This window comes from Cannabis sativa, chromosome X, assembly GCF_029168945.1.
Source record: "Cannabis sativa cultivar Pink pepper isolate KNU-18-1 chromosome X, ASM2916894v1, whole genome shotgun sequence".
NCBI lineage: Eukaryota > Viridiplantae > Streptophyta > Magnoliopsida > Rosales > Cannabaceae > Cannabis > Cannabis sativa.
Window position 1 is genome coordinate 7,584,664 of NC_083610.1, and position 14,169 is coordinate 7,598,832.

Consider the following 14,169-nt stretch of genomic DNA (forward strand, 5'->3'; position numbering starts at 1 on the left):
TTAAATAAAGTTGCAATTTCATGTCAAAAAAAAAAATAAAAAAAAGATAACACTAGTACCCAATAGCAATATTATTTTTTTCCCAAAAAAAAAAAAAAATACTACTAATAAATTACTCATAAAATATATCTATTCTATATAAAGTGTGTCTATATAACCGAATTCTTAGTTTATGAGAAATTCGTGGGTGACTTTTTATTTATATTTAATAAAATAATAAAATAAAAATAAAACAAATCTCATTTAAACTGATAACTATTATTGTTAATTAATTAAAAAAAGCTATCAATATATCAATCTATACATATTAGTTAATAATTCTAACCTAAAAATAAAATACGTGTATCCTATTTTTTTTTTTTCTCTATTAATTTTTAGTTATATTTTATTTTATAAATTAATTTAAACCTATAAACCTATCTATTGTTTATTTTGAAAAAAAAATATCTATGCCAAAATTATATTAAATATGTGTATATCAATTCCAACCTAAAAATAAAATACGTGTATCAATATTTTAATTAAAGAATATTTATATATATATTTATCAACTCAAACTTAAACTCATAACATAGTACCTCTAAACTATCAATTATAATTTTTCTTTATATTTTTCTTCACTCTTCGTATTGTTTTTCTCAATTTCTTTTCTTAATATTACTTTGTAAGTAATTTTCTCAATTTTCTTTCTTAATATTACTTATCTATCGAGAAAATATTTCTGTAACTATTATTAGATTTATTATATATTTGATTAATTATGTAATACTTTTGTATTGCTATGTATTAAATCAATTAATTGTATGTTTGCATAACTATTTTTAAATGATTCAGTATGAATTATATTTTGAATATTTGCAATCTTCTTGTGTGTTTTGATTATATGATTTGTTTTTTTGTTTTTCTAATGACATTTTTCTTATGAATAATAAAACATAAATATTTTATTTTGTAGGTGATTCATACACCAAAAATAAAGAAAATTTAATAAGTAGAGGTACACTCTTAATAAGATTGCTTTGTTTTCATAGTTGTGATATATGAATTGAAAACTAATTGTTTTTCTTTTTATTTCATTAATTTTTTATATGTATTTTATGCTAACCTATGGCCAATAGATTATTAAACTAAATTTAGTAGAATATTTTATACATTATTTTATTATTATTTATGTAACATAAATTTATATTTTGATTTAAATTATTATACTAAAATAATTCACACTATTTTGCCAAAGTTATTTAAATTTGTTCAAAATATAAGTCTATTAAAAATTAGTTAAAATTACCAATATCAATCTCCGTATAACTCTAAAAAAAAGTGACCACCTTTCTATGCATAAATATAGATTGATTAAAATAAAATTGCTACACTTAAATGTGTACAATTCAAATTAAGATATAAATTATTTAAGGTATATGAAAGATTTTTTTTTTTCCCAATTAGTTAATATATCAAGGATTTTTTTCAATTACTTAATGTTTTAGTTAAGTTATATATCCGTGCCTTATTTTTAATGTACTCACATCCTTTTAGATTTTAGATAGTATGGAACAAAATAAGTTTAACAAAATTATATATATTTTCAAAATAGGCAAGGCATAGTTTTAAGATTTTTTTTTTCTTAAACAAAACAGATTTTTGTTAAAATAATTTATATTTTCAATTAATTAATTTCATTTTTTTTTTTTGCAATTAGATTTTTACTTTCAATATTTAAATTTAAAATTTAGTTAATTTTTAAGTACTCTTTCTCATTTCTCATGTATTTAAGTTTTATAATTAAGAAATAAAAAATAAAAATATCTCAACTAACTATTTCTAAACCTTTATTTATATATGTTTTTGATTATTTGAATCTATTTTGATTAGTTTTGATCTAATATCTCAACTAACTATTTCTAAACCTTTATTTATATATCTCAATTAGTTTTTTTTTTCTGTTTTTTTTTTTTTTGTTTTTTTTTTGAAAGAAAGTGGATATATTCTATTAAGCCTAAAAGGTTTCAAGATACAAAGAGGAGCTCAAAATAGATGAAACAACAAAATCCAAAAAGAATCACGGTCACCCGATACGAGACTCATCTAAAACTAGCACCCTCTTTGCAAGAGAGTGAACAATGGTATTCAAAGACCTATTACAAGGAGAAAAAAAAGATAAACTATAATGGTCATTGTCAATATTGACTTGGTTGTTTTTATTTATATTTATAAATTTTCCATCCATAATGGTAAGTATTTTTTTTCACATTTAGGTAATGGTTAATTTTTACATCAACTAAGGTGTAGTAAACACATTACAAAAGATTACTAACAAGATAAAAGTAATGTCTAAATGAATGAGAGAGATTATTTAATATTTTTTTAGTCATGTGTATTTTGACTTTTTCTCTTATTAATTTGACATATTAATTAATTGTTTTTTTTAAATGATGTTAATTAATAGTTTTAGTTTATCATTTTGTAAATATAGGTGGGGTTAACCCGTTTATCCACTTAATTACTTTTATATTATTAAAAAATATATATATAAAATTAGTACGTTAAAATTTGATACAATTTTATTACTTAGTTATTATTAAATAATAATAAAAAAAATTATTTCATATATACAATATTATATATTGTTCTCATGTGATATTATTTAAACCATAAATTTACTATCTTATTTTGAATTTAATTAAAACCAATAAAATATATATACCTAATTTTGTACGTTCTCATTTTTTCTAATTTTTTTTATTAAAGTTAATTATTTTAAATAAATAAAAATTCATAATAAAAATCTAATTTTTTAATTTTCTCTATTACTATACTATTTTGAATTTAATTAACAACAATAAAATATATGTACGTATATTTTTTATTTTTTAATATAAATTTTCTATATACATATATATATATTTAGACAAAAAAAAAATAGAGATAAAAAATAGTAGTGAAGAGATCCAAAAAATTTCACATAAGCTTCAAACACACTCTAAAAAAAGTATCATTTATAATTCTATGTGTAACTAATTTATTTGTTTATTTGGATGATTTTAGTCTATATATCTCAAATTATACTTTTTAATTTTTATAATCTTGCTATAGCAAGTAAGAATATTTTCATTTAATCCTAACAAGAGATATATATTTTTTAAGTCGAGCATGAATTGTCCATTTGATTTTGTTTTAAGTTTAGATTTTACAATTGTATTTGAATACTTAGCTATATATATGTGGATTCGAGCTTTATCGGGTTAATTTGTTGAAAATATATGTTTACTGATTTGCTCAAAATAAATATACATAAACACATATATTTTGTTGAATCCAAATATACATAAACACATATATTTTGTTGAATCTATCATGGAGTGTTATGAGATTGATGAGAGGCTTCAAGAGAAAAATGATATTAAGATAAATTTGGAGAGCATTGCTTTGTTATAATATTATTTGGAAGCTATCATATTTCTTGTTTTTTATATTCTTTCTTTCATATGTCCAGTTATATGCCTGCTACCCTTATTCTTTATAATTTTATTATTACCGGCTCGAGTTATCCAGAGTAAGTGTGTAGCATTATTATTTTTTAAATATATTTCAAGCTAATCTCCATTTTCCTCTTCTCTTTCTGTAAATTTTAAATTTGACTTTTCACTATTGATTTTCAAATAACCCCACACACTAATTAAAATTAGTTTTTAAATTATTTTAAATTACATGATTATTTATTGAATCTTTCTTAATTAAATTATAGAACACATAACATAAAAATAAATATACGTGCCTTGCACGTAACTTTCTTCTAGTCTATATATATATATTTAATTTTAAAATAGAGTAAATCATATTAAATTTATTTAGTTGGCACTAAACTAACCTAAATTTCCAAACAATTAATAATCGCTTGAGTCCAGAAAATTGCATACCTACGCAACCATCTGGGATGTATGGGTTCCCTTCGTAGCCATCAGAGCACCGGCAAAGATAGCCTTGCCTGGAACTGGAATTTACACTGAGGGAAAGTTAACATCTCCCAAAACATTGTGTTTTATTTGCCTGGAAAATCAACATCTTCTAGCTTAGCTTGGTGAAGCCCTAGCCGTCCCTATCTCTTCATCCTTCTTCTGTTGAACCAGGTATCTCTCTCTCTCTCTCTACTACGAAGTTAACTGAGAATCGGTTTTGAATTTGGGGATTATGCAATTTTTCGGTATGATTTTTTCAAACAGTTTTTCTCTTTTTTGATTTGATCTTCCAAGTTTTTTTGCCACTCTGTTATTGATGTATGCATATAGTTTGCATCAATTTTTTTTTCCAGTGATGCGATTTGATATATGTAGAGATTCAAAGTGGTTTTTAATTTTCAATTTTATTAAATGCGTGGCTGAATTTGTATTTGGATGGTTTTCAATACTGTGACTTAGAAAAATTATTGAAAGCTTGAGTAGTGTATTTGGATTCAGGGGAAGTGATGACAGAGATCAAAGAATAATGTAGTTTTGGTGTTGAGATCCATGGCCCAAAAAACACTGTGTGATGATTGTATTCTCATTAGTACCTAGAGTGAATATTAATTGTGGTGTTATTATATATTTATCTTCTACTATCTGTATATATTTGGTTTTATTATTTTGGTATTATTATTATTATATATTAATATTGTAGTATTATTCTCAAACTCACTGACTTGTATATTCCCAGTCAAACTCATCTTTGTTTTTCTGCAAAAATGAGTATCAAAGTGTTCATGTTATCTCTAGTTGCAACCTCCTTATCTTCTCTCTTTTCTATATTCCCACTACGCTGGGCCTAAATTTGACTATTTTGTTCCAAATCAAGAAATAAATTGAATACTTTGATTAGTAATTACCTTATAAGAACAAGATGTGCGTGCCTCCCAAACTTCAGTCAATTACTATCACTAGCGTATTCTAAATAATTCACACATGTGTATATATATAATATGTGTAGACCATTATGAGGGAAAATGGGGTTAGAGTATAATATGTGTAGCTAAGTGGGTAATATTTGGATTGTTAAAAATTCAAACTTGGTGACTTACAGAGGACCCACTATGCTTTCCACCACGGTTCATGCAATGTCAATCCTTTTGGAGATTTCTAAGTGGGATTGGTTTATCAACCTCAATGCTTCTGAGTACCCTTTGGTCTCTCAAGGTGGCATGGTTAGTGTTGGTGCCTTTTTTGTGTTAGATCATTTGTCCAATTCAAAAACAAAGTCTTCATCTTTATTTTTTTTTACTTTACTGTCTTTTCTTTCAATCCCAGAACACTCCAAAGAGAAAATTTCATTCCAAACTTGGTCCTTTTTGGTGGGGATTTCTTTAGTGTCGATTCAAACTTTTCTTTTGTTGCTTCCTATTGGAAGATAACATCTCACAAACAGGTCACCTCTTGGTTTTGATTCTACACTTTTTGCTTCTACAATTTTCAGCTCTAAACTAAGGGAAGAGGTACTTTATGGAATGCCCATTATGTTTTCTTTCTTTCTAAATGCAAGGAATCGAGCTTGAGCTTGAGAGAATGAGAAGTGGTTTTGGTTTATGATGTTGAGTAGTATTGGGTTTAGAGGTGTATATATATAATAGTGTATAAATGGCTCATCTAGTTATTCCAAAAGTTGAAACACAATATTGTACTGGCTGGCTGCTGTTTTAGAGTGTTTTTCATAATTGTTTCAAGTATGTGGTTGGTGATAATATGCCGTTTGATAATGGTTGGTGATAATATGCCGTTTGATAAATGGGGTGTCCACTATTTCATTAAGAAAGAATACTTATTTTTTGGGCTCAAACTATGTGTATTTATGTGTTTGTTCTGTTAGTTTTTTGAGTTTAATATGCTGTAACCACCATTTATCATTATTATTTTTTGTGTTTTTTCTTTTTTACATACTTTTTACTTTACATATATAGTTGGCAATGCATATAAGTGAGTTACTATTTTAAAACTTGATGCAGATATGAATTTTCGTAAATTTGTATCAGTTTTTGGTATGATGGTTGTGTCACCATTATCAATTAAACCATAAGCCTAAGTAGCAAAAACAAAATAAAAAAGAGTTAATTAAAGTGATTACATAAGCCTCTCGCCTTCCAAGCTTAGAAAACAAAGCACCTTTCAATTTAGCTTTAATAGCCAATTTAACATTAGCACTAATGACCTTCACAACACTACAAGTGAGATAAAAAATACATCTATTTCGATTACACCACACAAAATAGATAGTTGCAGCTATTGTAGCATTAAAAAGCTGCTCAACTAGACAATTCCGAAGCAAGGCACGCCAATCAATCCAAGCTTCAAAATAGGCAGGCCAAGAGAAACGACCAAACCAACTTTGAATCTTGATAATCACCTTTCTTCTAAAACTGCAATCAAAAAAGAGGTGTTGATGGGTTTCAGTCTCTGCCTCACACGCAGGGCAGCAAAGAGACAGACTCATTAAAACTTTGCTGAGATGATCTCTTGTTAAGAGATGATTGTTAATGACTTACCAAGCAATGAAACGATACTTTGGGATACAAAGCCTATTCCACACAGCCTTAGTATAGCAAACTTTAACAGCAGTAATGAGAGAAAGGTAAAAAGTTTTTACCTTAAAATTTTCTTTCCTTCCAGCAGCTACCAAATCCTGAAAATCAATAGTATTTCTAAGCTTGAGAAGCTTCTTGAAATACCAACTATAATCCTGCTTAGCGGTGAATCTCCAAAAGTTCTGCCCCTTTAAGTAAATGGTATTGATCCACTTTAACCAAAGGCATTCTTGTTTAGAGGAGATAGCCCAAAGGCAATCATTATCATTATTTTTTTGACAATAATTGGTCTGGTTTTTCAAAACATGGTAGCCAGCTCATTGTATGATGATGTTATGAGCTTTTTTTTTCTTTACGTAAAATATATTTATGAGCATTTCATTTACCAAAGTGGGAATTTCAGATTTATTTTAATGTTGGAAGTTTGTGAAATGTTGGTAGTTGTTTTACAGTGATATCTAGTCTTTGACCGTGCTAGAATTATTATTATTATTTTTTTTTTTTAAGAAATAGCAATTAATCTTTCTTTTTTTTCTTACAATTGCGACGGTTTAAAAATCCGGTCTGGTTTGACTCGCGCCGGTTCAAGAACCCTGATGGGTCGGACGGGTCAAAACACTAACGGAGTGGGGCTGACCAACCCCATTTGCTATCCCTACAGCTAATAGGGTTGAAACTTTGTCTGATTGTTTGAGTTTTCTCAAGTGATTCTTTCTCTCTGTTTTTTTTTCAATTATTTATTTACTTCTGTATAAAGGGGTATGATTTACCTATTATCCAATTCTCTTTTCTTTTTTCCTTCTTTTTAATAATAGCTAGGTTTTATAGTGTTTAGTTCTAAGATTTAGAAATTGTGTGTATTATTACCATTTGAAACGTTACAATATGAATATATGTGTTAATAATGAATCATACCAGATTTTGTTCTAATAATCTGAATAGAAAGATTTGGTGTAAGGACCAGGGCCAAAGAAAGTTTCATAATTTTCTGATTTTGGTTCAATAAAATTTTTTTCTGTTTCTTTCATGTGAATCCCATTTGTATGTATTTGTTTGTACATATATTTTGTTTCAGTACTGTACTGTGTTTAAGTTTGGGATAATTCTATATCTTGGTGTTGGTGAAGTGTTTGGTAACATCGTGAAACTTCTCTCCAAATAAAATCTAATTTATGGTTTTTCTAGGCAATTTGAATTGTAAATATTTTCAGTTTGTAGGATTTGGAACAAAGAAAATTGTATCTATTTCTTTTTTTTCTTTTTAATTTTGTTATTGTCAATCAATATACTCCTTTTGTTTCTATTTTTTGAAATTATATTTTTATGTTCTTAGTTGTAATTGTGTGAAATCAGTGTTCAAAGTGCTGGAATTTTCAAAGGCCTAATTGGATTTAAATTGGCTTTGGTTTGTGTCTCCTTCAAACTAGAAGTTTAATTTATGAGGCACAATTTGCAGTGGCTGCTATTTGTTGGAGATCAAATTATCCAAACTGGACTTTGATGTCTTTGTTTGCTTGTTTTCTCTTTCTAGATCTGTTCATTTTCTGAGTTATTATATGACTTGTGTTGGTTGTTGGTTTTAATCTTTTGATGAGGTTTTGGTCTTAGATTTTATTTACCACTTGGAAATGTTTAATATCTGCTGCAGTCGTTATTGTTTTAATTCAGTCTGGATGAAAGTTTTGTCTTATTAAATATACAAAGATGATGAGTATCGTTTTGGTACACAATTTGTGCTAGGCTTCTGCTAACTTTTTTACCCTCTCTCCACAGGGGTTAAGCAGTTTTTGGAGTGGTAAAGTGACAAGCATTTGATCAGAATTTGGTGCTGGTACTCATAAGAAGAAATAGCAGATAAGTATTTGTAGTGTGTCACAATGTCGGTGACAGCAGGTGTTAGTGATACTGTGATTGCTGTCAGGGATAAGCTTAGAGGTAAAATTGGTCAAACTAAAGTTAAGAGGTATTGGCCTGGTAAAGCTCCTGAGTGGGCAGATGACGCCGAAGAAGAGGGAGATATTAGAATGTCCAAGGCAGCTGCCTTGGAGAAAGCTTTTCCAACACAAGAATATTCTGAAACTGTGAGGAAAGATGATCCCAGGCTGCGCCGTTTGGCTGAAAGTAGGATAGATAATCGCGAGGAAGTGAGAGCTGACCATAGGCGTATTCGGCAAGCAGAGATTGTTTCTACAATTGAAGAGGAAGCCAGAAGACAGGAAGGTTTGGATGCAGAGGAAGATGATGCAGATGCTTTAGAGGAAAGAAGGCGGAGGATTAAGGAGAGACTGCGTCAAAGGGAGCAAGAAGAAGCTCCACTTCTCCAATCAGAAGATGAGGAAGAAGTAGAGGAAGAGGAGGAAGAAGAGTCCGAGTATGAGACTGATTCAGATGACGAGCCCACTGGTATAGCAATGCTTAAACCTGTCTTTGTGCCCAAGTCAGAGAGGGATACTGTTGCAGAGCGTGAGCGTCTTGAGGCTGAAGAGCTGGCTGTTGAAGAGCTTAAGAAAAAGAAATTGGAGGAGAGGAAAAGAGAGACGAAAAAGATTGTGGTTGAGGAAATCAGGAAGGATGAAGAAATCCAGAAGAGTTTAGAACAGGAGGCAAACATTGCGGATATTGATACTGATGATGAAATTAACGAGGCGGAAGAGTATGAAGCTTGGAAGGTTAGGGAAATAGCCAGGATCAAGAGGGATAGGGAAGAGCGAGAAGCAATGTTAAGGGAGAAGGAAGAAATTGAGAGGGTGAGAAACATGACCGAGGAAGAAAGAAGAGAGTGGGAGAGGAAGAATCCCAAAGCTCCTCCCAAGTCAAAGCAAAAGTGGAGATTTATGCAGAAATATTTCCACAAGGGAGCTTTCTTTCAATCAGAGTCTGATGATCATACTGCTACTGCTGGACCAGATGGTATCTACACTCGTGATTACTCTGCTCCAACCGGAGAAGATAAGATGGACAAGACTATATTGCCTAAAGTCATGCAGGTCAAGCATTTCGGTCGTAGTGGAAGGACAAAATGGACACATCTTGTCAATGAGGATACTACTGACTGGAACAACCCGTAAGTTCTCGAGTCTCTTAGGATTGATACTTATTGTTTTTTCTTCTTAAAATTAGTTAGAAACTACAAGTTATAAGGTTCTCGTTCTTCTTTGAATGTGTCATTACATGCATTGGAATTTGGCTTTCTTTCTTTCCTTCCTTTTTCTCTTTGATGAAAGGAGGACTAGGAGGAAACCAAACCGAAGTCTCATTCTAATTTTCATCTCTTAGATTCTTTTGTTGTTTTTCCCTTGATTTTGTTTGAGATTTTTTTGCATACTTATTATACAAAAAAAAAAAACTTTTGTTTCTTGTTCGCACTTGCGAGTGGTGTTATTATTTCCTTTGCTGGACAAAATTCAGACATGCACTGTTCAACAGCAAATCCAATGTGCTTCATCCTTACATTATATACTCAAGGAATGAAAGTAAATGATTTGAACAACATTGAATAGAATGTCTTATAGAATTATTTTATGTTAGCACACTCATGTAACTTAGCTTGTTTATCCTTAACTATATTTACACTTGAAGATTATGTCATTTGCATACATACACTTTTCTAGGTACTAATATGGATTGGTACTACTGTCAACCATTGCATTTGTCTTGTCAGTTAACTAGGAGATATTAAGTTGTTTTGTTGGAGAAGTGATCAAATAAAAATCATTCTAAATGTTTTGTATATATTTTTTCCATCTTCAATGAATCTTGTTGTAGTCGATTGCATGACATATCTTTTGCTTTTTCTTCATTTTGACTCAAATCTATGAAAGCTTAGTGTTCTTTTAGGGATCACAAAATCGACCCTTAATCTGAGTTTGTGAATATTCTGCAGATGGACATACAACGATCCTCTTCGAGCAAAGTACAACGCGAAAATGGCCGGAATGAACGCACCAATAGCTAAACCTAAAGGAAGCAAGAAATTGAAAGACTGGGAATCTCGTTGAAATATATGCAAATGACACCTTAGACAGTTTTGTATTTTATTTTTACCTTTAATATTTAGTTATGTTAGTTAAGCTCATATTGTAACATATAGCAAAGTTTATTATTGTAATTTTCATTGAAGGGGTTCGAACTTCTAAAGTTCTTTTTTTTTTTTAATATCTTGAATTGAAAAGCAGAGCTAAATGTATATGGCTTTGAATTCTGTCCTAGTTGGTGTCAAATTCCTTTATGTTATATCGGATGGTTGTGTGGGTCGAAAAGAATTGCCCAACCAAATCTCATTTGGGAGGAAAATGCAAATTGGTACCCAAAATAAACCTTTTGAAAGTGATTTTTCTTACCAACTTTTCACAAAACAGTACTCCAGTTTAGTTATGTCATTTGACTAGTACTAAAAACATCATAATCCAACTATAAAAGAAAATTTTCAGTTTTGTGCACTATTATTTTAGAGAAACGCAACTAAATGGCCTTATTTTTAAGGGAAAAAACAGAAAAATACAAAAAAGGAAAAAAAAATTACAAAAATACTTTGGGCCGGCCCATTAAACATTTATACAGTCCTCATACAAATATTTACAAAAATACCACATGCACTAAGCCTTGGTAACGGAAAGCGAACCATGAAGGTGAAAATACCGCGATCGTTTCAAAACCGCAAAACAACCAAAATGAAACCAAAACGATAAAAATACAACTATTAATTCAATTGATCTGATTCAAATAAAACTGATGAAAAAGCACAATGACCACAACTATATTAAATTGAATTAAGTGTTATGGTTTTTCAATTTGATTTACAGTTGCATCATTATTTTATATTAGTTTAATTCAATTGTTTGCAAGAATTTATTTTGGAAATAAGAAAAGGAGAAAACACTTTGAGAAATAGTTAGTTTCTGAAATAAATTTAAACGTTTCTTAATAGTTTCATTTTAGTTTTATTATAGTTTATTAACAGCAATAAAATAAATAAAAATGACAAAAGCGGGGAATCGGAACGGGAAATATAAGACTTGAACAAAGGGAAGAAAATAGAAGTAAGTTTCTCTCTGTTCATAACGAATCAGAAGCCGGTTTCAATATCGTTGCCTTGCACTAATAACGATTTCAAAATCACAGGAAAAAAAGACATTCCATTCCTAGTCTTCTGCAATGGACAATTTGATGATCGAATGAATTATGAAAATTATGAAGCTAGTGGACATTACATTTCAGTCAATTGTAACTATGAAGAATTACAACGGAAGCTGAAAGAGGTCCTGGAATGCAACTAAAAAAACACTGTTTTGCAACAATAAATATAAATTGTAAATAGACAAGTATACAAACTATAATAAAACTATAAAAAAACTAAAAATAAACTGACAAACAGAAACAACTCTACGAATATAAACTACAAACATCTAAATCCAATTGTTACCTAAAAAAGAACAGCAAACAACTATACCTAATAATATTCCCAAAACACATCATACATAAACATATTAAACTATTAAAAAACTAGAAAAAAAAAAAAAAACTAAAACCCACTGATTAGAGACACTAAAACGAATACAAATGTTTCAAAATATCTAAAAAAACTAGAAACACAAACAGAACATAAAACACAACAAAAATGAAACGAAAGTAATAAGAAACAAACTAAAATGCCAAACCCAAGAACAAAATAAAATTGATTAAACAAAATTAAAGTCCTAAAAATCCAAAGAAAACCAAACGAAATTTTAAAATGAAAAACCTAAAATATCACAAACCAGAAAAAACCAAAACGATGAAATGGAAATACAAGAAAATGTTTAAAATGGGGGGAAACGAAAATGAAACCGAAAACAAACCTCAGTTCGAACAGCAGCACCAACATTATTGTTTTTCCCATAAACATCTTCAGCCATTTTTTCTTGCACACCGACCTTTGTTTTCTTCTTAGGAGGAGCTCTCCCACGCTTCATTAATGGAGGAGCAAAATCAGAGTCTTCCTCCTCAATAATAGGACGTTTTCCCTTAGCTTTATTAGCTAGTGATTTCAAACCCATTTTGAATTTTTTTTTTGAACAGGGGAAGGAGATGAAGAAGAACGGGTCACATCCATTTTATATAAAGATTGGGAAACAAAAAGAAAGAGAGAAAAAGGTTATGGGATGGTTTAGTGGGAGTTGAAAAAATTTTGAAGAACAAAAATGAGAGGGAAAATGGTTGAGGAATCGTGGGGAGTTAAGGTTCAACAATGGAGGTTATTTGTTATTTCAAAAAAAAAAAAAAAACTGAAATGAAATAAAAAAATCAAAGGAAAACAAAAGAAAAAGAGAGAGGGAAGTGATTGAGGGATGCATGATGGTTGATAGGGGAGTTGAATTGTCTGGTGCATAGATGTGATGTGTATGTGGTATATGTGTAATAAAATATAGAGAAAAGGTAAAAAAGTTGCTTTAACCGTGTGTAGGTTTATATGTAATAAAGTGTGTAATTTGTATTTTTGGTGTAAAAATTTCTATTTTTAACTTTATAAATAGTTAATGTCCATCTTTTAAAATAATAAAGTAAATGCCATTTTTTATTTTTTAATCGAAATTTCTCTACTAAGTTTTTATCAACTATTTTTTTATTATATAAAAAGTATTATATGTTTTATTCTTTTAGATTTTGCCGTTGTTGTTGCTGTCTAATATGTTATTTAAGCATATAATTAGTTTTTTATTAATATATCGTATGATATACAAACAATATACCTTAAACCAATATACATATATCACAAACTTAAACTAATACATTAAGGACTCGTTTGGAACGCCGTATTAGGTCGTATTGTATTGTATTGTATTATATTGAATTGGATTATATATCATATTTTTATATAATACCATGTTAAACTTTAATTTATACTAAAATATTATATATTTAGGTGTCCATAAAAGTTAATACCACAGATAGTTTTATGTAAAAATATTGCATAAAATACAATTCAATATAATACAATACAATACAATACGACCTAATACGACGTACCAAACGAGCCCTAAATGAATTGTTTTCCACAATATACAATAGCATACAAAAACTTATACCACAATCATAAGCAGATATACCATAGTCAAAAATTAATATACCACCAACATAGTGAACAAAAAATATACAAAAAACTTAATTTAATATTCCACAAGTTTTTTTTTCTTGTTCGTTCCTTCATGAAATACCAATAAACATAAAATCAATATACCTCAGTCAAATATAACTATATCTCATATTTAAATTAATATTTAATAATTTTTTTTTCCTTTCTATCCTTCACGATATACATATCACATACAAACGATATACCTTAGACCAATATAAATATACCATAAACTTAAACTAATATACTATTAAATGAATTTTTTTCTACGATATACAATAGCATATAAAAACTATATTCTGCAATCATAAGCATAAATACTATAGTGAAAAATTAATATACCACCAGTATAGTGGAAAATATATATATATATATTATATATATACCAAAAACTTAATTTACTATTCCACATGTTTTTTTTTCTTTTTCTTTCCTTCATGACATACTTATGAACATAAAGACAATATTTCCTAATGAAATATAACTGTACCTCAAACTTAAACTAATATTC

The 14,169-nt window shown here is 28.9% G+C and overlaps 1 protein-coding gene across 2 annotated transcripts; it reads left to right on the forward strand.

Moving 5' to 3' along the window:
- Positions 1-3,819: 3,819 nt before the first annotated feature.
- Positions 3,820-10,827, forward strand: LOC115703169 (uncharacterized). 2 transcript variants are annotated; one of them, XM_030630684.2, is made up of 3 exons: positions 3,820-4,127; positions 8,321-9,611; positions 10,431-10,827. In XM_030630684.2, exons 2-3 carry the CDS (start codon positions 8,425-8,427, stop codon positions 10,543-10,545), a joined length of 1,302 nt encoding a protein of 433 aa, XP_030486544.1. In that variant the 5' UTR covers positions 3,820-4,127; positions 8,321-8,424; the 3' UTR covers positions 10,546-10,827. The 2 variants fall into 2 exon arrangements, with proteins under 2 accessions (XP_030486544.1, XP_060962710.1); XM_061106727.1 differs by lacking the exon at positions 3,820-4,127 and having other exon boundaries at positions 8,288-9,611.
- The last annotated feature ends 3,342 nt before the right edge of the window (positions 10,828-14,169 follow it).